General features: G+C 37.8%; 6 protein-coding genes across 6 annotated transcripts; all 6 read left to right on the forward strand.

The window, feature by feature from the left end:
• Positions 1 to 2996: 2996 nt before the first annotated feature.
• On the forward strand, positions 2997 to 3701 carry LOC145473622 (trace amine-associated receptor 6-like). The gene has a single exon (XM_081455068.1). The coding sequence runs from the start codon at positions 2997 to 2999 to the stop codon at positions 3699 to 3701; it is 705 nt and encodes a 234-aa protein (XP_081311194.1).
• Positions 3702 to 5746: 2045 nt separating this feature from the next.
• On the forward strand, positions 5747 to 6712 carry LOC145473613 (histamine H2 receptor-like). The gene has a single exon (XM_081455061.1). The coding sequence runs from the start codon at positions 5747 to 5749 to the stop codon at positions 6710 to 6712; it is 966 nt and encodes a 321-aa protein (XP_081311187.1).
• Positions 6713 to 8144: 1432 nt separating this feature from the next.
• Positions 8145 to 9110, forward strand: LOC145473614 (adenosine receptor A3-like). Its single transcript, XM_081455062.1, has one exon. It carries the CDS (start codon positions 8145 to 8147, stop codon positions 9108 to 9110), a length of 966 nt encoding a protein of 321 aa, XP_081311188.1.
• Positions 9111 to 15371: 6261 nt separating this feature from the next.
• LOC145473615 (adenosine receptor A3-like) lies at positions 15372 to 16337 on the forward strand. The gene has a single exon (XM_081455063.1). The coding sequence runs from the start codon at positions 15372 to 15374 to the stop codon at positions 16335 to 16337; it is 966 nt and encodes a 321-aa protein (XP_081311189.1).
• Positions 16338 to 21095: 4758 nt separating this feature from the next.
• On the forward strand, positions 21096 to 22061 carry LOC145473616 (histamine H2 receptor-like). The gene has a single exon (XM_081455064.1). It carries the CDS (start codon positions 21096 to 21098, stop codon positions 22059 to 22061), a length of 966 nt encoding a protein of 321 aa, XP_081311190.1.
• A 1427-nt stretch (positions 22062 to 23488) lies between these two features.
• Positions 23489 to 24454, forward strand: LOC145473617 (histamine H2 receptor-like). Its single transcript, XM_081455065.1, has one exon. It carries the CDS (start codon positions 23489 to 23491, stop codon positions 24452 to 24454), a length of 966 nt encoding a protein of 321 aa, XP_081311191.1.
• Positions 24455 to 25169: the final 715 nt, after the last annotated feature.

A 25169-nucleotide genomic window follows, 5' to 3' on the forward strand; every position in this document is an offset into this window, starting at 1 on the left:
AAAAAAGTACCGCAACCGACCGCAGAAAACTCGCCATGAACGTAACTGAATCCAAAAAGGGACCCTTAGTTGGAATATGTCCCATGAACGAGATGGTTTGGAAGCAGGAGTACCAGGTGGAAAAGATTGCCTTAGCCATGACAGCAATAATCCTGAACATCCTAAGCTTTCCTGTGAAGATCCTGATGAATGTGCTGGTGATAATGGCGGTAAAGACAAGGCCCAGATTGCAAAGCAACTATAACATTTGGTGGCCTGTTTGGCGGGAACAGACCTGATAGTCGGAGCGGTTTCACAGCCGACTTTCATTGCGGGACAGATTTATGTCATAAAAGGTTTATCTCTAATTGAATACTGTCGATACCATAAGGAAAGCCACCTGATATTTGGAATTCCTATTTATGCATCTCTGTTTCATTTGACACTTATTAGTATGGAACGGTTTGTAGCCATGAAGTATACTTTTCGTTATGAGACAACTGTTACAGAGCTGCGTTTAAAAATAATCGTTGTTAGTTCTTGGGTCATCGCATGTTGCCCAGGTATTCTGCGAAGCCTTTCTGAAGAGTTTGAAATCATTATCAGGGTGCCAGGTTTCCTGTTCGCATGTTTCAACCTTTCGTTGATACTTTACTGTCATTTTTCGGTTTATTTTGTAACCCGTCGTCACGAGAAACAAATCAAATGCGAGCAAGTTTCGCCACAAGCCGCTGCTGACTTTGCAAAGGAGAAGAAAGCTCTGAAAACTACCAGGATTATTTTAATGGCTTTGGCTGTGTGTTTTTCCCCCTTGATTGTGCATAATTTAGTTTTGCACGCCTATTTTAAGAGTAGTAGTTACATTGGAAACGTAATAGTTTTGTCCCAGCCCGTTTTCGTATCGGTTTTCATGCTCAATTCTCTTTGCAATCCAATCATATACTGCTATAGAAATAAAACGTTTCGTAAAACTTGCAAAGAGCTGCTTAAAATGAAGTGCACAAACTTTAACGAGGAATAACAACTTTTTAAAAACCACCATGGCCTGTGATATCGATGATGTTACAAAATTTTGTAACATTTCATGTGTCATTGAAATAAACTATACCTTAGAAATTGATTTAGAGTGTTGTCAATTTCATTGAAGGAGAGAAATAAGTTGAAAAACATGGCGAAGTTTGTTTCGTTTCGTTTCGACGTAAATTTTAATTGCAAATCCTGCACCATGAAAGACGGCTCTCAGGTGAAATCAGGGGAATAAAAGAAGATGGCGTCCATGTCTATGATTTCGACAAGGAAATAAATTAAAGCAACTGTAATTTGACGGTTTCCGAAAGTTTTGTCTCATAATATCTGTTATCATAATAGTCGTTCTTATAAAGAAAAAGTTACTTTAAATTATCTGAACTTAAGTACAGCATTTTACGGCAAAATATTTTTTTTCTTTCATTGGAAATTGAATTCCTTTTCGGATTTACACTCAAAGAAGAAAGTCAGGCCCCGATCGACAGATGGTATTTTCAGTGAAGAAGCGCGAACCAATAATAATTAGTAACATTTCTTTCACTGTTCTAATTGTGTTTTAAAATGTGCTACTGAGGAAATGCTACTTCAAGATACTTTACAAAATTTTGATTCGCAGTTTACAAAATTATGCAGTCACTCTAACAAATGGCACTTAAGAAAGTTCGTGAAGATTAATTCTTATAAAAAATTTACTTTAAATTATCTTAACCAACAGTGTTGCATTTTACGGCAAAATTTATTTTCTTTCATTGGAAATTGGATTCCTTTTGGATTTCATTTATCCTGAGCCACTCAGCCAGAAAATCAGTCCACGACAGCTGCAAATTTCAATGAAGAAGCGCAAGACAAAAACTATATTTTAACGTAAGTTTTGCTCGGAAGACGAATAATAATTAGTAACATTTGTTTCAGTGTTTTGTTTGTGTTTCAATGTTTTTCACTTAGAAAATGCTACTTCAACATACTTGACCAAATTTTAATTTGTAGTTTCGAAGTGGTTATTATTCGTTTAACAGATGGTACTTATTAAAGTTTGCGAAATACCACTTTGTAATTTGACAAATATAGCTTGGTACTTTACGAAATCGTCCATAGATGTTCTTTTCGAGATGGTACTTCACGTTACTTTGCGAAATGTTACTTTATACTCAATGAAATACTACTTGATGATGTGGCTGGTAATTCGGGAAAATATCTGTGCTGTTCATTGTTTTCGCTGTAATTAATTTCCCGGGCGGTTTCCATGTAAGGTATATTTCGTAAAGAACCTTTCGTTTCGTGTCTAAAAGAGGGTCCCCTATACTTTTTCCGTGACGCGTGAATAAGCATTTTTTGCTTTGCGTGAAGCGTGAATGAGGATTTACTTTTTCCGTGATTCGCGAATCTATATTTTTCCGTCCTCGGGAAATTGGTTTTCGATGTTTTCATGATCCGTGAATTATGCATTTACTTACGCGTGATTTGTGAACCAACGACTTTTGCGGGGATAATTTTTCACTTCTTTTGAAGATTTTAGCGTCATTAAAGCTCGTAAACTGCACAAAACTAGATGTAAAACCTGCCCATTCGACGCGCTTGCGGCTGGAGGACTGAGAACTAACCACAGCGACAGTTAACCAGGAGGCCCTAGAAACTAGTCTGTCACGATGTGTCAGACACGGCATTTCGATGCATTAAAATGGAGGGTTCTGTATGTTTTGCTAACGTGGACAGAATTTGTATTTTTATGTGGCACATGATTTAGCCTTTGCATTTTTACGGGAAACGTGATTGCTTGCTTTTTTCTGTGAACGTGAAGCTGTTTTTCGAATTTTACGTGATGCGTGAAAAGGCCAATTACATATGCGTGAAATTGTTTTCAGAAGAGGTATAGGGGTCCCTCCTAAAAGGGACGTACCGCAAACGATCGCAAAGCCAACTTCGAAAAATTCGCTATTAACGTAACGGAATCTAAAGCGGGATCCTTGATTAAAATGTGTCCCATGAACGAGATGGTTTGGAAGCAGGAGTACCAGGTGGAAAAGATTGCCTTGGCCATGACAGCAATAATCCTGAACATCCTAAGCTTTCCTGTGACGATCCTGATGAATGTGCTGGTGATAATGGCGGTAAAGACAAGATCCAGATTGCAAAGCAAATATAACATTTTGCTGGCCTGTTTGGCGGCAACAGACCTGATAGTCGGAGCGGCTTCACAACCGGCTTTCATTGCGGGACAGATTTATGTCATGAAAGATTTATATCTAATTGAATACTGTCGATACCATAAGGAAAGCCACCTGATATTTGGAATTCCTATTTATGCATCTCTGTTTCATTTGCCACTTATTAGTGTGGAACGGTTTGAAGCCATGAAGTACACTTTTCGTTATGAGACAATTTTTACAGGGTCGCGTTTAAAAATAGCCGTTGTTAGTTCCTGGGTCATCGCATGTTGCCCAGGTATTCTGCAAAACCTTTCTGAAGGGTTTGAAATCATTATCAGGGTCGTATGGTCCTTGTTGGGATATTTCAGCCTTTCTTTGATGCTCTACTGTCATTTATCGGTTTATTTTGTAAACCGCCGCAACGAGAAACAAATCAAATGCGAGCAAGTTTCACCACAAGCCGCTACTGACTTTGCAAAGGAGAAGAAAGTTCTGAAAACTACCAGGATAATTACAATGGCTTTGCTTTTTTATGCTTCAACAATATAATAAAAGCAACTGTAATTTAAAAGCGTTTTGCTAAAGTTTTCACCCATAATAACTAAACTTCGAGAAATGTTGCTCCCTGAAAAATTACTTTCTAAAATTAGATTATTTCAACTATGAACACTCCAATCAAGGCAAAATAGTTTTTTCTTGCATTGGAAAGAGGATTTATTTTCGGATTTCATTTATCCTGAGCTACTCAGCCAGAAAATCAGTTCTCGACGGCTGCAATTTTCAGTAAAGAAACCGCAAGACAAAAATTATATCTTAACGTAAGTTTTGATGACGAATAATAATTAGCAACATTTGTTTACCCGTTAGGAAATGCTACTTCAAGATGGTTTACCAAATTTTAACTGGTAATTTCAAAAGCGTGTTTGTCACTCTAACAAGTGGTAATTAAAAAAGTTTCGGGAATGTTACCTTGTACTTTGAGAAATATAGCTTGCTACTTTACGAAATGGTGTTTCGAGGTGCCTTGCGAAATGGTACTTCACGTTACTTGGAGAAAAATCACTTACAGTGTGTTATACTCCGTGAAATATTCCTTGATGAAGTGGCGGGTACTTCAGGAAACTTTGATTGCTTTTCATTGATTCCGCTCCAATTAAGCTCCAGATGTGACAATTGTTACGGAATTTCCCTTAAAAAATAACCGTTGTTAGTTCCTGGGTCATCACATGTTGCCCAACTATTTTGCAAAACCTTTCTGAAAAGTTTGAAATCATTGCAAGGGTCGTAATGATCTTCTTGGCATATTTCAACCTTTCGTTGCTACTTTACTGTCATTTTTCGGTTTATTTTGTCACCCGCCGTCACGAGAAACAAATCGAATGTGAACAAGTTTCACCACAAGCCGCTGCAGACTTTGCAAAGGAGAAGAAATCTCTGAAAACTACCAGGATTATTGTAATGGCTTTGCTTGTGTGTTTTTTGCCCGTCATTGTGCATTGTTTATTTTTGCACGTCTTTTTTAAGAGTAGTAGTTACATTGTTAAAGTAATGGTTTTGTCCCATCCCCTTGTTATATCGGTTCTGTCGGTCAATTCTGTGTGCAATCCAATCATATATTGCTATAGAAATAAGATTTTTCGAAAGACATACAAGGAGCTGCTTAAAATGAAGTGTACAAACTTTACCGAGGAATAAAAACTTATTACAAACCAGTATGGCGTGTGATATTGATCATACAGGACTCGCGGATGCTAAAACATTTAGTAACTTTGCATGTGTTGAAATAAACCTCCTTAGAAATTGATTTAGAGTGTTGTCAATTTCATTGAAGGAAAGAAATAAATTGAAAAACATGGCGAATTTTGTGTAGTCCATGAATCGACAGAAAAAGAAAACTAACTGTAATTTGAATGCGTCATAGCTAGTTTTGGTGCATAACATCTGAACATCGTGAAGGTTACTTCTTAAAAAAAATCCTTTAAGTTATCTCAACTAACAACGGTACATTTTACGGGAAGTTTTTTTTCTTGCATTGGAAATTGGATTGTTTTTAGGATTTCATTTATCCTGAGTCACTCAGCCAGTAAATCAGTCCACGACAGCTGGTATTTTTAATGAAGAAGCGCAAGACAACAGCTATATTTTAACGCAAGTTCTGATGACGAATAACAATTAGTAACATTTGTTTCAGTGTTATGTCTGTGTTTCAATGTTTGCCACCTAGGAAATGCTACTTTAAAATTTTGATTCATAGTTTGCGAAATGGTATTTGCTCCTTTAACAAATGATACTGAAAAAAGTTTGGAAAGTGTTACTTTGTAAGTTGAGAAATATAGCTTAATTATTTTCGAAATGATCGTTCGAGGTGCTTAATTTGTGAAGTGGTAGTTCAAATGTCACTTTATACTCCTTGAAATATTGCTCGATGAAGTGGCGGCTACGTCAGAAAACTTTCTTTGCTTTTCATTGTTTTCGCTCTAATTAATTTCAGGGCTGTGAGCTTGTTAGGCGTATTTCGCGAAGAACAATTCGTTTCGTCTGGAAAAGATACTGCAAGCCGTGCTTTGAAGAAAAAAAAAACCAATAAACTCGCCATGAACGTGACTGAATCTGAGGAGGGATCCTTGATTAAAATGTGTCCCATGAACGAGATGGTTTGGAGGCAGGAATACCAAGTGGAAAAGATTGCCTTGGCCATAACAGCAATGATCCTGAACATCCTAAACTTTCCTGTGACGATCCTGATGAATGTGCTGGTGATAATGGCGGTAAAGACAAGACCCAGATTGCAAAGCAAATATAACATTTTGCTGGCCTGTTTGGCGGGAACAGACCTGTTAGTAGGAGCCGCTTCACAGCCGACTTTCATTGCGGGACAGATTTATGTCATGAAAGGTTTTTCTTTGACTGAATATTGCCGATATCGTAAGGAAACCAATACCATTTATACAATTCCAATTCTTGCATCTCTGTATCATTTGACACTGATTAGTGTGGAACGGTTTGTAGCCATGAAGTACACCTTGCGATATGTGACAATTGTCACGGGGCTTCGTTTTAAAATAGCCGTTGTTAGTTCCTGGGTCATGGCATGTTGCCCAGCTATTCTGCAAAGCCTTTCTGAAGAGTTTGGAATCATAATCAGAGTAGCAAATACTTTGTTGGGATGTTTCAGCCTTTCGCTGCTACTTTACTGTCATTTTTCGGTTTATTTTGTAACTCACCGTCACGAGGAACGAATCAAATATGAACAAGTTTCACCACAAGCCGCTGCTGACATTGCAAAGCAGAAGAAAGCTCTGAAAACTACCAGGATAATTACGATGACTTTGCTTGTGTGTTTTTTGCCGGCGAATGTGCATTATTTCTTTTTGCCCATCTATTTTAAGAGCAGTAGTTACATTGTAAACGTAATAATTTTGTCCCAGCCCGTTCTCGTATCGGTTCTCTGGTTTAATTCTCTGTGCAATCCGATCATATATTGCTATAGAAATAGGACGTTTCGAAAGACATGCAAGGAACTGCTTAAAATGAAGTGCACAAACTTTAAGGAGGAATAAGAAAAATTACTATAGACCATTATGGCCTCTGATATTGATAAACCAGGAGTTGCTGATGTTGCAAAGTTCAGTAGCATCGCATGCGTTGAAATGAACTTCCTTGGAAATTGATTTAGAGTGCTGTGGGATTCGTTGGAGAGTAGAAATAAACTACAAAAACAAGGCGAGTTACTGTTTACCCATCACTAAGGTCTTTTTTCAGACAGAGTAAATTGAATTCCAAATCTTGCACTATGGAAAAAGGGTTTCGTGCATGATTTCAAGAAGAATAAAACAAGATGGGTGCATGTCGATCTCTATCAACAGGTCAATAAAATCAACTGTAATTTGAAGGTTTCAAGGTTTCGTCGCATAATATCTGAACTTCCTGAAGGTACCTTCGTTAAAAATATCAAAGAAGTTACTTTGAAGTATGTGAACTGAGAGCATTACATTTTAAAGCACAAGATTTTTCTCTTGCCTTGGGAATTGGATCCCTTATTTGATTTTATTTATCCTGAGCCACTCGGACAATAAATCAGTCAAAGACACCTGTCATCATTTTCACTGAAGATGAAGCGGAAGACAGGAAATATATTTAAACGTAACTCTCGAGGAAGAATAATAATTATTAACATTTCGTTTCAGTGATTGATTGATTGATTGATTGATTGATTACTTGATGGTGCTTTGATGTTTTCCACGTAGGAAATGGTTATTCAAAGTAGTTTACTAAATCTTCAATCGCAGTTTGCGAAATGGTGTTTGTCACTTTAACAAATATATGGCACTTACGATACTTTGCGGTCAAATGTCACTTTCCACGTTGAGAAGAATTGATTGGTGCAGTCATGAGTTAAAGAATCCGATATAACCAACGCGTCGGCCAACACTACCAACAAACCACCGACATACTACGAACACTTTGGCCGACAAACTACCCACACAATACGAACACGTCGGCCGAGACACTACCGACACAATATTAACAAGTCGGCCGACACACTACCGACAACAGGTCGGTCGACAAACTACCGACACAACACGAACACGTCGGCCGACACACTACTGACACAATACTAACAAGTCGGCCGACACAATGCCAATGCGTCCGCTGACACACTATAGAATTAATTTGTGATTTGGAAAATTGTGTTTTAGACTTACACAATTGGTTCTTCAAACACTTTGCGAAATGCTACTTTGTTCTATTGCTTGGTGCTTGAAGAAATCGTCCTTTGAGGTGCTTTTTTAAATGCCACTTCAAGTTACTTTGCGAGTAGTCACTTTATACTCCGTTAAATATCAGTTGATGAGGTGTTACTTCAAAGAAGGTTGCTCCGCTCATATAAGTTTCCCAAACTCTGAACTTGATATATCGATAGGTATATTTCGGGAATAACATATCGTTTCACGTCAAAAAAGTACCGCAACCGACCGCAGAAAACTCGCCATGAACGTAACTGAATCCAAAGAGGGACCCTTAGTTGGAATATGTCCCATGAACGAGATGGTTTGGAAGCAGGAGTACCAAGTGGAAAAGATTGCCTTGGCCATGACAGCAATAATCCTGAACATCCTAAGCTTTCCTGTGACGATCCTGATGAATGTGCTGGTGATAATGGCGGTAAAGACAAGACCCAGATTGCAAAGCAAATATAACATTTTGCTGGCCTGTTTGGCGGGAACAGACCTGTTAGTCGGAGCGGTTTCACAGCCGACTTTCATTGCGGGACAGATTTATGTCATAAAAGGTTTATCTCTAATTGAATACTGTCGATACCATAAGGAAAGCCACCTGATATTTGGAATTCCTATTTATGCATCTCTGTTTCATTTGACACTTATTAGTATGGAACGGTTTGTAGCCATGAAGTATACTTTTCGTTATGAGACAACTGTTACAGAGCTGCGTTTAAAAATAATCGTTGTTAGTTCTTGGGTCATCGCATGTTGCCCAGGTATTCTGCGAAGCCTTTCTGAAGAGTTTGAAATCATTATCAGGGTGCCAGGTTTCCTGTTCGCATGTTTCAACCTTTCGTTGATACTTTACTGTCATTTTTCGGTTTATTTTGTAACCCGTCGTCACGAGAAACAAATCAAATGCGAGCAAGTTTCGCCACAAGCCGCTGCTGACTTTGCAAAGGAGAAGAAAGCTCTGAAAACTACCAGGATTATTTTAATGGCTTTGGCTGTGTGTTTTTCCCCCTTGATTGTGCATAATTTAGTTTTGCACGCCTATTTTAAGAGTAGTAGTTACATTGGAAACGTAATAGTTTTGTCCCAGCCCGTTTTCGTATCGGTTTTCATGCTCAATTCTCTTTGCAATCCAATCATATACTGCTATAGAAATAAAACGTTTCGTAAAACTTGCAAAGAGCTGCTTAAAATGAAGTGCACAAACTTTAACGAGGAATAACAACTTTTTAAAAACCACCATGGCCTGTGATATTGATGATGTTACAAAATTTTGTAACGTTTCATGTGTCATTGAAATAAACTATACCTTAGAAATTGATTTAGAGTGTTGTCAATTTCATTGAAGGAGAGAAATAAATTGAAAAACATGGCGAAGTTTGTTTCGTTTCGACGTAAATTTTAATTGCAAATCCTGCACCATGAAAGACGGCTCTCAGGTGAAATCAGGAGAATAAAAGAAGATGGCGTCCATGTCTATGATTTCGACAAGGAAATAAATTAAAGCAACTGTAATTTGACGGTTTCCGAAAGTTTTGTCTCATAATATCTGTTATCATAATAGTCGTTCTTATAAAAAAAAAAGTTACTTTAATTTATCTGAACTTAAGTGCAGCATTTTACGGCAAAATATTTTTCTTCTTTCATTGAAAATTGAATTCCTTTTCGGATTTACACTCAAAGAAGAAAGTCAGGCCCCGATCGACAGATGGTATTTTCAGTGAAGAAGCGCGAACCAATAATAATTAGTAACATTTCTTTCACTGTTCTAATTGTGTTTTAAAATGTGCTACTGAGGAAATGCTACTTCAAGATACTTTACAAAATTTTGATTCGCAGTTTACAAAATTATGCAGTCACTCTAACAAATGGCACTTAAGAAAGTTCGTGAAGATTAATTCTTATAAAAAATTTACTTTAAATTATCTTAACCAACAGTGTTGCATTTTACGGCAAAATTTATTTTCTTTCATTGGAAATTGGATTCCTTTTGGATTTCATTTATCCTGAGCCACTCAGCCAGAAAATCAGTCCACGACAGCTGCAAATTTCAATGAAGAAGCGCAAGACAAAAACTATATTTCAACGTAAGTTTTGCTCGGAAGACGAATAATAATTAGTAAAATTTGTTTCAGTGTTTTGTTTGTGTTTCAATGTTTTTCACTTAGAAAATGCTACTTCAACATACTTGACCAAATTTTAATTTGCAGTTTCGAAGTGGTTATTGTTCGTTTAACAGATGGTACTTATTAAAGTTTGCGAAATACCACTTTGTAATTTGACAAATATAGCTTGGTACTTTACGAAATCGTCCATAGATGTTCTTTTCGAGATGGTACTTCTCGTTACTTTGCGAAATGTTACTTTATACTCAATGAAATACTACTTGATGAGGTGGCTGGTAATTCGGGAAAATATCTGTGCTGTTCACTGTTTTCGCTGTAATTAATTTCCCGGGCGGTGTCCATGTAAGGTATATTTCGTAAAGAACCTTTCGTTTCGTGTCTAAAAGAGGGTCCCCTATACTTTTTCCGTGACGCGTGAATAAGCATTTTTTGCTTTGCGTGAAGCGTGAATGAGGATTTACTTTTTCCGTGATTCGCGAATCTATATTTTTCCGTCCTCGGGAAACTGGTTTTCGATGTTTTCATGATCCGTGAATTATGCATTTACTTACGCGTGATTTGTGAACCAACGACTTTTGCGGGGATAATTTTTCACTTCTTTTGAAGATTTAAGCATCATTAAAGCTCGTAAACTGCGCAAAACTAGATGTAAAACCTGCCCATTCGACGCGCTTGCGGCTGGAGGACTGAGAACTAACCACAGCGACAGTTAACCAGGAGGCCCTAGAAACTAGTCTGTCACGATGTGTCAGACACGGCATTTCGATGCATTAAAATGGAGGGTTCTGTATGTTTTGCTAACGTGGACAGAATTTGTATTTTTATGTGGCACATGATTTAGCCTTTGCATTTTTACGGGAAACGTGATTGCTTGCTTTTTTCTGTGAACGTGAAGCTGTTTTTCGAATTTTACGTGATGCGTGAAAAGGCCAATTACATATGCGTGAAATTGTTTTCAGAAGAGGTATAGGGGACCCTCCTAAAAGGGACGTACCGCAAACGATCGCAAAGCCAACTTCGAAAAATTCGCTGTTAACGTAACGGAATCTAAAGCGGGATCCTTGATTAAAATGTGTCCCATGAACAAGATGGTTTGGAAGCAGGAGTACCAGGTTGAAAAGATTGCCTTCGCCATGACAGCAATAATCCTGAACATCCTAAGCTTTCCTGTGACGATCCTGATGAATGTGCTGGTGATAATGGCGGTAAAGACAAGACCCAGATTGCAAAGCAAATATAACATTTTGCTGGCCTGTTTGGCGGGAACAGACCTGATAGTCGGAGCGGCTTCACAACCGGCTTTCATTGCGGGACAGATTTATGTCATGAAAGATTTATCTCTAATTGAATACTGTCGATACCATAAGGAAAGCCACCTGATATTTGGAATTCCTATTTATGCATCTCTGTTTCATTTGACACTTATTAATGTGGAACGGTTTGAAGCCATGAAGTACACTTTTGGTTATGAGACAATTTTTACAGAGTCGCGTTTAAAAATAGCCGTTGTTAGTTCCTGGGTCATCGCATGTTGCCCAGCTATTCTGCAAAGCCTTTCTGAAGTGTTTGAAATCATTATCAGGGTCGTATCGTCCTTGTTGGGATATTTCAGTCTTTCTTTGATGCTCTACTGTCATTTATCGGTTTATTTTGTAAACCGCCGTCACGAGAAAGAAATCAAATGCGAGCAAGTTTCACCACAAGCCGCTGCTGACTTTGCAAAGGAGAAGAAAGTTCTGAAAACTACCAGGGTAATTACAACGGCTTTGCTTTTTTATGTTTTGCCTACGGGTGTGCATTATCTATTTTTGCCCGTCTTTTTTAAGAGTAGTAGTTACATTGTAAACGTAATACCTGACTTTTGTCCCATCCCGTTGTTATATTGGTTCTCTCGCTCAATTCTCTGTGTAATCCGATCATGTACTGTTGTAGAAATGAGATGTTTCGAAAGACATGCAAGGAGCTGCTTAAAATGAAGTGCACAAACTTTACCGAGGAATAAAAACTTATTACAAACCAGTATAGCGTGTGATATTGATCATACGGGAGTCACGGATGCTAAAACATTTAGTAACATTGCATGTGTTGAAATAAACCTCCTTAGAAATTGATTTAGAGTGTTGTCAATTTCATTGAAGGAAAGAAATAAATTGAAAGACATGGCGAATTTTGGTTTCGTTTCGTTTTTCTTCCAGACGACGCTGTCTGTCGTCCATGAATCGACAGAAAAAGAAAACTAATTGCAAGTTAAATGCGTCATAGCTAGTTTTGGCGCATAATATCTGAACACCGTGAAGGTTACTTCTTAAAAAAAGTCCTTTAAGTTATCTCAACTAACAACACTACTTTTTATGGGAAGTTTTTTTTTCTTGCATTGGAAATTGGATTCTTTTTAGGATTTCATTTATCCTGAGTCACTCAGCCAGTAAATCAGTCCACGACAGCTGGTATTTTTAATGAAGAAGCGCAAGACAACAGCTATATTTTAACGCAAGTTCTGATGACGAATAACAATTAGTAACATTTGTTTCAGTGTTATGTCTGTCTTTCAATTTTTGCCACCTAGGAAATGCTACTTTAAAATTTTGATTTGTATAGTTTGCGAAATGGTATTTGCTCCTTTAAGAAGTCATACTGAAAAAAGTTTGGGAAATGTTACTTTGTGTGTTGAAAAATATAGCTTAATTATTTTCGAAATGATCGGTCGGGGTGGTACTTCTTTGACGTTACTTTGCGAAATGTCACTTTAAAATCCGTGAAACATTGCTCGATGAAGTGGCGGGTACGTCAGATAACTTTCTGTGCTTTTCATTGTTTTCGCTCTAATTAATTTCAGGGCTGTAAGCTTGTTAGGCATATTTCGCAAAGAACATTTCGTTTCGTCTGGAAAAGATACCGCAAGCCGTACTTTAAAAGAGAAAAAACTCGCCATGAACGTGACTGAATCTAAGGAGGGATCCTTGATTAAAATGTGTCCCATGAACGAGATGGTTTGGAAGCAGGAGTACCAAGTGGAAAAGATTGCCTTGGCCATAACAGCAATAATCCTGAACGTCCTAAGCTTTCCTGTGACGATCCTGATGAATGTGCTGGTGATAATGGCGGTAAAGACAAGACCCAGATTGCAAAGCAAGTATAACATTTTGCTGGCCTGTTTGGCGGGAACAGACCTGTTAGTAGGAGCGGCGTCACAGCCGACTTTCATTGCGGGACAGATTTATGTCATAAAAGGTTTTTCTTTGACTGAATATTGCCGATACCGTAAGGAAACCAACACCATTTATACAATTCCAATTCTTGCATCTCTGTATCATTTGACACTTGTTAGTGTGGAACGGTTTGTAGCCATGAAGTACACCTTGCGATATGTGACAATTGTCACGGGGCTTCGTTTTAAAATAGCCGTTGTTAGTTCCTGGGTCATGGCATGTTGCCCAGCTATTCTGCAAAGCCTTTCTGAAGAGTTTGAAATCATTATCAGAGTAGCAAATACTTTGTTGGGATGTTTCAGCCTTTCGCTGCTACTTTACTGTCATTTTTCGGTTTATTTTGTAACTCGCCGTCACGAGGAACGAATCAAATGTGAACAAGTTTCACCACAAGCCGCTGCTGACTTTGCAAAGCAGAAGAAAGCTCTGAAAACTACCAGGATAATTACGATGACTTTGCTTGTGTGTTTTTTGCCGGCGAATGTGCATTATTTGTTTTTGCCCATCTATTTTAAGAGCAGTAGTTACATTGTAAACGTAATAATTTTGTCCCAACCCGTTCTCGTATCGGTTCTCTGGTTTAATTCTCTGTGCAATCCGATCATATATTGCTATAGAAATAGGACGTTTCGAAAGACATGCAAGGAACTGCTTAAAATGAAGTGCACAAACTTTAAGGAGGAATAAGAAAAATTACTATAGACCATTATGGCCTCTGATATTGATAAACCAGGAGTTGCTGATGTTGCAAAATTCAGAAGCATCGCATGCGTTGAAATGAACTTCCTTGGAAATTGATTTAGAGTGCTGTGGGATTCGTTGGAGAGTAGAAATAAACTACAAAAACAAGGCGAGTTACTGTTTACCCATCACTAAGGTCTTGTTTTAGACAGAGTAAATTGAATTCCAAATCTTGCACTATGGAAAAAGGGTTTCGTGCATGATTTGAAGAAGAATAAAACAAGATGGGTGCATGTCGATCTCTATCAACAGGTCAATAAAATCAACTGTAATTGGAAGGTTTCAAGGTTTCGTCGCATAATATCTGAACTTCCTGAAGGTACCTTCGTTAAAAATATCAAAGAAGTTACTTTGAAGTATGTGAACTGAGAGCATTACATTTTAAAGCACAAGATTTTTCTCTTGCATTGGGAATTGGATCCCTTATTTGATTTTATTTATCCTGAGCCACTCGGACAATAAATCAGTCAAAGACACCTGTCATCATTTTCACTGAAGATGAAGCGGAAGACAGGAAATATATTTAAACGTAACTCTTGAGGAAGAATAATAATTATTAACATTTCGTTTCAGTGATTGATTGATTGATTGATTGATTACTTGATGGTGCTTTGATGTTTTCCACGTAGGAAATGGTTATTCAAAGTAGTTTACTAAATCTTCAATCGCAGTTTTCGAAATGGTGTTTGTCACTTTAACAAATATATGGCACTTACGATACTTTGCGGTCAAATGTCACTTTCCACGTTGAGAAGAATTGATTGGTGCAGTCATGAGTTAAAGAATCCGATATAACCAACGCGTCGGCCAACACTACCAACAAACCACCGACATACTACGAACACTTTGACCGACAAACTACCCACACAATACGAACACGTCGGCCGAGACACTACCGACACAATATTAACAAGTCGGCCGACACACTACCGACAACAGGTCGGTCGACAAACTACCGACACAACACGAACACGTCGGCCGACACACTACTGACACAATACTAACAAGTCGGCCGACACACTACCGACACAATACAAACAAGTCGGCCGACACAATGCCAATGCGTCCGCTGACACACTATAGAATTAATTTGTGATTTGGAAAATTGTGTTTTAGACTTAAACAATTGGTTCTTCAAACACTTTGCGAAATGCTACTTTGTTCTATTGCTTGGTGCTTGAAGAAATCGTCCTTTGAGGTGCTTTTTTAAATGCCACTTCAAGTTACTTTGCGAGTAGTCACTTTATACTCCGTTAAATATTACTTGATGAGGTGTACTTCAAAGAAGGTTGCTCCGCTCATATAAGTTTCCCAAACTCTGAACTTGATATATCGATAGGTATATTTCGGGAAGAACATATCGTTTCACGTCACAAAAGTACCGTAACCGACCGCAGAAAACTCGCCATGAACGTAACTGAATCCAAAAAGGGACCCTTAGTTGGAATATGTCCCATGAACGAGATGGTTTGGAAGCAGGAGTACCAGGTGGAAAAGATTGCCTTAGCCATGACAGCAATAATCCTGAACATCCTAAGCTTTCCTGTGACGATCCTGATGAATGTGCTGGTGATAATGGCGGTAAAGACAAGACCCAGATTGGAAAGCAAATATAACATTTTGCTGGCCTGTTTGGCGGGAACAGACCTGATAGTCGGAGCGGTTTCACAGCCGACTTTCATTGCGGGACAGATTTATGTCATAAAAGGTTTATCTCTAATTGAATACTGTCGATACCATAAGGAAAGCCACCTGATATTTGGAATTCCTATTTATGCATCTCTGTTTCATTTGACACTTATTAGTATGGAACGGTTTGTAGCCATGAAGTATACTTTTCGTTATGAGACAACTGTTACAGAGCTGCGTTTAAAAATAATCGTTGTTAGTTCCTGGGTCATCGCATGTTGCCCAGGTATTCTGCGAAGCCTTTCTGAAGAGTTTGAAATAATTATCAGGGTCCCAGGTTTCCTGTTCGCTTGTTTCAACCTTTCGTTGATACTTTACTGTCATTTTTCGGTTTATTTTGTAACCCGTCGTCACGAGAAACAAATCAAATGCGAGCAAGTTTCACCACAAGCCGCTGCTGACTTTGCAAAGGAGAAGAAAGCTCTGAAAACTACCAGGATTATTTTAATGGCTTTGGCTGTGTGTTTTTCCCCCTTGATTGTGCATAATTTAGTTTTGCACGCCTATTTTAAGAGTAGTAGTTACATTGGAAACGTAATAGTTTTGTCCCAGCCCGTTTTCGTATCGGTTTTCTTGCTCAATTCTCTTTGCAATCCAATCATATACTGCTATAGAAATAAAACGTTTCGTAAAACGTGCAAAGAGCTGCTTAAAATGAAGTGCACAAACTTTAACGAGGAATAACAACTTTTTAAAAACCACCATGGCCTGTGATATCGATGATGCTACAAAATTTTGTAACATTTCATGTGTCATTGAAATAAACTATACCTTAGAAATTGATTTAGAGTGTTGTCAATTTCATTGAAGCAGAGAAATAAGTTGAAAAACATGGCGAAGTTTGTTTCGTTTCGTTTCGACGTAAATTTTAATTGCAAATCCTGCACCATGAAAGACGGCTCTCAGGTGAAATCAGGAGAATAAAAGAAGATGGCGTCCATGTCTATGATTTCGACAAGGAAATAAATTAAAGCAACTGTAATTTGACGGTTTCCGAAAGTTTTGTCTCAAAATATCTGTTATCATAATAGTCGTTCTTATAAAAAAAAAGTTACTTTAATTTATCTGAACTTAAGTGCAGCATTTTACGGCAAAATATTTTTCTTCTTTCATTGAAAATTGAATTCCTTTTCGGATTTACACTCAAAGAGGAAAGTCAGGCCCCGATCGACAGATGGTATTTTCAGTGAAGAAGCGCGAACCAATAATAATTAGTAACATTTCTTTCACTGTTCTAATTGTGTTTTAAAATGTGCTACTGAGGAAATGCTACTTCAAGATACTTTACAAAATTTTGATTCGCAGTTTACAAAATTATGCAGTCACTCTAACAAATGGCACTTAAGAAAGTTCGTGAAGATTAATTCTTATAAAAAATTTATTTTAAATTATCTTAACCAACAGTGTTGCATTTTACGGCAAAATTTATTTTCTTTCATTGGAAATTGGATTCCTTTTGGATTTCATTTATCCTGAGCCACTCAGCCAGAAAATCAGTCCACGACAGCTGCAAATTTCAATGAAGAAGCGCAAGACAAAAACTATATTTCAACGTAAGTTTTGCTCGGAAGACGAATAATAATTAGTAACATTTGTTTCAGTGTTTTGTTTGTGTTTCAATGTTTTTCACTTAGAAAATGCTACTTCAACATACTTGACCAAATTTTAATTTGCAGTTTCGAAGTGGTTATTGTTCGTTTAACAGATGGTACTTATTAAAGTTTGCGAAATACCACTTTGTAATTTGACAAATATAGCTTGGTACTTTACGAAATCGTCCATAGATGTTCTTTTCGAGATGGTACTTCTCGTTACTTTGCGAAATGTTACTTTATACTCAATGAAATACTACTTGATGAGGTGGCTGGTAATTCGGGAAAATATCTGTGCTGTTCACTGTTTTCGCTGTAATTAATTTCCCGGGCGGTGTCCATGTAAGGTATATTTCGTAAAGAACCTTTCGTTTCGTGTCTAAAAGAGGGTCCCCTATACTTTTTCCGTGACGCGTGAATAAGCATTTTTTGCTTTGCGTGAAGCGTGAATGAGGATTTACTTTTTCCGTGATTCGCGAATCTATATTTTTCCGTCCTCGGGAAACTGGTTTTCGATGTTTTCATGATCCGTGAATTATGCATTTACTTACGCGTGATTTGTGAACCAACGACTTTTGCGGGGATAATTTTTCACTTCTTTTGAAGATTTTAGCGTCATTAAAGCTCGTAAACTGCACAAAACTAGATGTAAAACCTGCCCATTCGACGCGCTTGCGGCTGGAGGACTGAGAACTAACCACAGCGACAGTTAACCAGGAGGCCCTAGAAACTAGTCTGTCACGATGTGTCAGACACGGCATTTCGATGCATTAAAATGGAGGGTTCTGTATGTTTTGCTAACGTGGACAGAATTTGTATTTTTATGTGGCACATGATTTAGCCTTTGCATTTTTACGGGAAACGTGATTGCTTGCTTTTTTCTGTGAACGTGAAGCTGTTTTTCGAATTTTACGTGATGCATGAAAAGGCCAATTACATATGCGTGAAATTGTTTTCAGAAGAGGTATAGGGGACCCTCCTAAAAGGGACGTACCGCAAACGATCGCAAAGCCAACTTCGAAAAATTCGCTATTAACGTAACGGAATCTAAAGCGGGATCCTTGATTAAAATGTGTCCCATGAACAAGATGGTTTGGAAGCAGGAGTACCAGGTGGAAAAGATTGCCTTGGCCATGACAGCAATAATCCTGAACATCCTAAGCTTTCCTGTGACGATCCTGATGAATGTGCTGGTGATAATGGCGGTAAAGACAAGACCCAGATTGCAAAGCAAATATAACATTTTGCTGGCCTGTTTGGCGGGAACAGACCTGATAGTCGGAGCGGCTTCACAACCGGCTTTCATTGCGGGACAGATTTATGTCATGAAAGATTTATCTCTAATTGAATACTGTCGATACCATAAGGAAAGCCACCTGATATTTGGAATTCCTATTTATGCATCTCTGTTTCATTTGACACTTATTAGTGTGGAACGGTTCTAAGCCATGAAGTACACTTTTCGTTATGAGACAATTTTTACAGAGTCGCGTTTAAAAATAGCCGTTGTTAGTTCCTGGGTCATCGCATGTTGCCCAGGTATTCTGCAAAGCCTTTCTGAAGGGTTTGAAATCATTATCAGGGTCGTATGGTCCTTGTTGGGATATTTCAGCCTTTCTTTGATGCTCTACTGTCATTTATCGGTTTATTTTGTAACCCGCCGCAACGAGAAACAAATCAAATGCGAGCAAGTTTCACCACAAGCCGCTACTGACTTGGCAAAGGAGAAGAAAGTTCTGGAAACTACCAGGATAATTACAATGGCTTTGCTTTTTTATGCTTCAAGAATATAATAAAAGCAACTGTAATTTAAAAGCGTTTTGCTAAAGTTTTCACTCATAATAACTAAACTTCGAGAAATGTTGCTCCCTGAAAAATTACTTTCTAAAATTAGATTATTTCAACTATGAACACTCCAATCAAGGCAAAATAGTTTTTTCTTGCATTGGAAAGAGGATTTATTTTCGGATTTCATTTATCCTGAGCTACTCAGCCAGAAAATCAGTTCTCGACGGCTGCAATTTTCAGTAAAGAAACCGCAAGACAAAAATTATATCTTAACGTAAGTTTTGATGACGAATAATAATTAGCAACATTTGTTTACCCGTTAGGAAATGCTACTTCAAGATGGTTTACCAAATTTTAATTGGTAATTTCAAAAGCGTGTTTGTCACTCTAACAAGTGGTAATTAAAAAAGTTTCGGGAATGTTACCTTGTACTTTGAGAAATATAGCTTGCTACTTTACGAAATGGTGTTTCGAGGTGCCTTGCGAAATGGTACTTCACGTTACTTTGAGAAAAATCACTTACAGTGTGTTATACTCCGTGAAATATTCCTTGATGAAGTGGCGGGTACTTCAGGAAATTTTGATTGCTTTTCATTGATTCCGCTCCAATTAAGCTCCAGATGTGACAATTGTTACGGAATTTCCCTTAAAAAATAACCGTTGTTAGTTGCTGGGTCATCACATGTTGCCTAACTATTTTGCAAAACCTTTCTGAAAAGTTTGAAATCATTGCAAGGGTCGTAATGATCTTCTTGGCATATTTCAACCTTTCGTTGCTACTTTACTGTCATTTTTCGGTTTATTTTGTCACCCGCCGTCACGAGAAACAAATCGAATGTGAACAAGTTTCACCACAAGCCGCTGCAGACTTTGCAAAGGAGAAGAAATCTCTGAAAACTACCAGGATTATTGTAATGGCTTTGCTTGTGTGTTTTTTGCCCGTCATTGTGCATTGTTTATTTTTGCACGTCTTTTTTAAGAGTAGTAGTTACATTGTTAAAGTAATAGTTTTGTCCCATTTCCTTGTTATATCGGTTCTGTCGGTCGATTCTCTGTGCAATCCAATCATATATTGCTATAGAAATAAGATTTTTCGAAAGACATGCAAGGAGCTGCTTCAAATGAAATGTACAAACTTTACCGAGGAGTAAAAAATTATTACAAACCAGTATGGCGAGTGATATTGATCATACAGGACTCGCGGATGCTAAAACATTTAGTAACCTTGTATGTGTTGAAATAAACCTCCTTAGAAATTGGTTTAGCGTGTTATCAATTTCATTGAAGGAAAGAAATAAATTGAAAAACATGGCGAATTTTGTGTAGTCCATGAATCGACAGAAAAAGAAAACTAACTGTAATTTGAATGCGTCATAGCTAGTTTTGGTGCATAATATCTGAACATCGTGAAGGTTACTTCTTAAAAAAAATCCTTTAAGTTATCTCAACTAACAACGCTACATTTTACGGGAAGTTTTTTTTCTTGCATTGGAAATTGGATTCTTTTTAGGATTTCATTTATCCTGAGTCACTCAGCCAGTAAATCAGTCCACGACAGCTGGTATTTTTAATGAAGAAGCGCAAGACAACAGCTATATTTTAACGCAAGTTCTGATGACGAATAACAATTAGTAACATTTGTTTCAGTGTTATGTCTGTGTTTCAATGTTTGCCACCTAGGAAATGCTACTTTAAAATTTTGATTCATAGTTTGCGAAATGGTATTTGCTCCTTTAACAAATGATACTGAAAAAAGTTTGGAAAGTGTTACTTTGTAAGTTGAGAAATATAGCTTAATTATTTTCGAAATGATCGTTCGAGGTGCTTAATTTGTGAAGTGGTAGTTCACATTACTTTGCGAAATGTCACTTTATACTCCTTGAAATATTGCTCGATGAAGTGGCGGCTACGTCAGAAAACTTTCTGTGCTTTTCATTGTTTTCGCTCTAATTACTTTCAGGGCTGTGAGCTTGTTAGGCGTATTTCGCGAAGAACAATTCGTTTCGTCTGGAAAAGATACTGCAAGCCGTACTTTGAAGAAAAAAAAAAGGATAAACTCGCCATGAACGTGACTGAATCTAAGGAGGGATCCTTGATTAAAATGTGTCCCATGAACGAGATGGTTTGGAAGCAGGAATACCAAGTGGAAAAGATTGCTTTGGCCATAACAGCAATAATCCTGAACATCCTAAGCTTTCCTGTGACGATCCTGATGAATGCGCTGGTGATAATGGCGGTAAAGACAAGACCCAGATTGCAAAGCAAATATAACATTTTGCTGGCCTGTTTGGCGGGAACAGACCTGTTAGTAGGAGCCGCTTCACAGCCGACTTTCGTTGCGGGACAGATTTATGTCATGAAAGGTTTTTCTTTGACTGAATATTGCCGATACCGTAAGGAAGCCAATATCATTTACATAATTCCAATTCTTGCATCTCTGTATCATTTGACACTTATTAGTGTGGAACGGTTTGTAGCCATGAAGTACACCTTGCGATATGTGACAATTGTCACGGGGCTTCGTTTTAAAATAGCCGTTGTTAGTTCCTGGGTCATGGCATGTTGCCCAGCTATTCTGCAAAGCCTTTCTGAAGAGTTTGAAATCATTATCAGAGTAGCAAATACTTTGTTGGGATGTTTCAGCCTTTCGCTGCTACTTTACTGTCATTTTTCGGTTTATTTTGTAACTCGCCGTCACGAGGAACGAATCAAATGTGAACAAGTTTCACCACAAGCCGCTGCTGACTTTGCAAAGCAGAAGAAAGCTCTGAAAACTACCAGGATAATTACAATGACTTTGCTTGTGTGTTTTTTGCCGGCGAATGTGCATTATTTGTTTTTGCCCATCTATTTTAAGAGCAGTAGTTACATTGTAAACGTAATAGTTTTATCCCAGCCCGTTCTCGTATCGGTTCTCTGGTTTAATTCTCTGTGCAATCCGATCATATATTGCTATAGAAATAGGAAGTTTCGAAAGACATGCAAGGAGCTACTTAAAATGAAGTGCACAAACTTTAAGGAGGAATAAGAGAAATTATCATAGACCTTTATGGCCTCTGGTATTTATAAACCAGGAGTTGCTGATGCTACAAAATTCAGTAGCATCGCATGCGTTGAAATAAACTTCCTTGGAAATTGATTTAGAGTGCTGTGGGATTCGTTGGAGAGTAGAAATAAACTACAAAAACAAGGCGAGTTACTGTTTACCCATCACTAAGGTTTTTTTTTCGGACAGTGTAAATTGAATTGAATTGCAAATCCTGCACTATGGAAAAAGGGTTTCGTGAAATTTCAAGAAGAATAAAACAAGATGGGTGCCATGATTCGATCTCTAACAACAAGACAATAACATCAACTGTAATTGGAAGGTTTCAAGGTTTTCACGCATAATATCTGAACTTCCTGAAGGTCCCTTCGCTAAAAATATCAAAGAAGTTACTTTGTAGTATGTTAACTAACAGCATTACATTTTAAAGCACAAGATTTTTCTCTTGCCTTGGGAATTGGATCTCTTATTTAATTTTATTTATCCTGAGCCACTCGGACAATGAATCAGTCAAAGACACCTGTCATCATTTTCACTAAAGATGAAGCGGAAGACGGGAAATATATTTAAACCTAACTCTTGAGGAAGAATAATAGTTATCAACATTTCGTTTCAGTGATTGATTGATTGATTGATTGATTACTTGATGGTGCTTTGATGTTTTCCACGCAGGAAATGGTTATTCAAGGTAGTTTACTAAATCTTCAATCATAGTTTGCGAAATGATGTTTGTCACTTCAACAAATATATGTTACTTAAGATACTTTGCGGTCAAATGTCACTTTCATGTTGAGAAAAATTGATTGGTGCAGTCATGAGTTAAAGAATCCGATATAACCAATACCGATACACTACCGACATACTACGAAAGCTTTGGCCGACAAACTACCGACACAATACGAACACGTCGGCCGACACACTACCGACAACACGTCGGTCGACAAACTACCGACACAATACGAACACGTCGGCCGACACTCTACCGACACAATACTAACACGTCGGCCGACACACTACCGACACACTACCAACTCGTCAGCCGAAACACTACCGACAAAATACAAACACGTCGGCCGACACACTGCCAATGCGTCCGCTGCCACACTTTAGAATTAATTTGTGGTTTGCGAAATTGTGTTTTAGCCTTAAACAATTGGTTCTTAAAACACTTTGCGAAATGCTACTTTGTTCTATTGCTTGGTGCTTGAAGAAATCGTCCTTTGAGGTGCTTTGCTAAATGCCACTTTAAGTTACTTTGCTTGATGACGTGTTACTTCAATAAAGGTTGCTACGCTCATATAGGTTTCCTAAACTGTGAGCTTAATAGGTATATTTCGTAAAACCGTTTCGTTTTGTGTCAAAAAAGGTACCGCAAGCTTCAGGAATCTGGACTTCGAAGAAAACTTGCCATGAATGCAACTGAATCCAAAGAGGGATCCTTGGTTGTAATATGTCCCATGAACGAAATGGTTTGGAAGCAAGAATACCAAGTGGAAAAGATTGCCTTGGCCACGACAGCAATAATCCTGAACATCCTAAGCTTTCCTGTGACGATCCTGATGAATGTACTGGTGATAATGGCAGTAAAGACAAGACCCAGATTGCAAAGCAAGTATAACATTTTGCTGGCCTGTTTGGCGGGAACAGACCTGTTAGTAGGAGCGGCGTCACAGCCGAGTTTCATTGCGGGACAGATTCATGTCATAAAAGGTTTATCTCTAATTGAATACTGTCGATGCCATAAGGAAACCTACCTCATCTTTTGGATTCCAATTCGTGCATCTCTGTTTCATTTGGCACTTATTAGTTTGGAACGTTTCGTAGCCATGAAGCACACTTTTCGTTATGTGACACTTGTAACGGATTTTCGTTTAAAAATAGCCGTTGTTAGTTCCTGGGTCATTGCATGTTGCCCAGCTATTCTGCAAAGCCTTTCTGATGAGTTCCAAACCATCATCAGGGTCGCAGGTTTTTTATTGGGATGTTCCAACCTTTTGTTGATACTTTACTTTCATTTATCTGTTTATTTTGTAACCCGCCGACACGAGAAACAAATCAAATGTGAACAAGTTTCGCCACAAGCCGCTGCTGACTTTGCAAAGGAGAAGAAAGCTCTGAAAACTACCAGGATAATTATACTGGCTTTGCTTGTGTTTCTTTTCCCCTTGATTGTGTATAACTTACTTATGCAAGTCTTTTTTAAAAGTAGTAGTTACATTGAAAACGTAATAGTTTTGTCTCATCCCGTTGTAATTTCTGTTTTCTCGCTTAATTCTCTGTGCAATCCCATCATATATTGCTATAGAAATAAGTCGTTTCGGAAGACATGCAAGGAGCTTGTAAAGATGAAGTGCACAAACTTTAACCAGGAATAGGAACTTACTAAAAAACACTGTATATGGCTTGAGATATCGATATTAATCCAGGAGGTTATTTTTTTTTGCTTATGTTACAAAAATTTAGTGACATTGCATGTTAGTGTTAAAATAAACTTCCTTAGAAATTGATTTTGAGTGTTGTCGGTTTTATTGAAGGAGAAAAATAAATTGAAAAACATGGCAGTTCTGTTTTTCTTCCTGGCGGCGCAAATTTTAATAGGAAATCGGGGACCTTGAAACGAAAGACGGGTTTTAGGTGAAATGAGGAGAATAAACGAAGAAGACTCCTTGTCTGTGAACCGACTAGAAAATAAAAGCAACCGTAATTTAAAGCTGTCAAAGTTTTGCCGAAAAATATGTGAACTTCGTGAAGGTTCCTTCCTAAGAAAACTTAATTAACAGCACTGTAATGAACGCAGAATTATTTTTCACTTATTTGAAATTGGATTACAATTCGGATTTTATTTACCCTGAGCCACTCAGCCAGAAAAGCAGTCGACGACAGCTGCAATTTTCAATGAAGAACCGCGAGACAACAGGTATATTTTAATGTTAGTTTTAATGACGAATAATAATTAGTAACATTTATTTGTTTAGGAAATTCTACTTCAAGATACTTGTAATATTCTGGGGCCAATAAACCAGCCAAAACTCGAGAACCCAACTCCTCTTTAATTAATTTCAGCGACTTAAAACGTGTTTCATCCGAACT

The sequence above is a fragment of the Orbicella franksi genome, unplaced genomic scaffold (assembly GCF_964199315.1).
Source record: "Orbicella franksi unplaced genomic scaffold, jaOrbFran1.1 SCAFFOLD_61, whole genome shotgun sequence".
NCBI classification, from domain to species: Eukaryota; Metazoa; Cnidaria; class Anthozoa; order Scleractinia; family Merulinidae; genus Orbicella; species Orbicella franksi.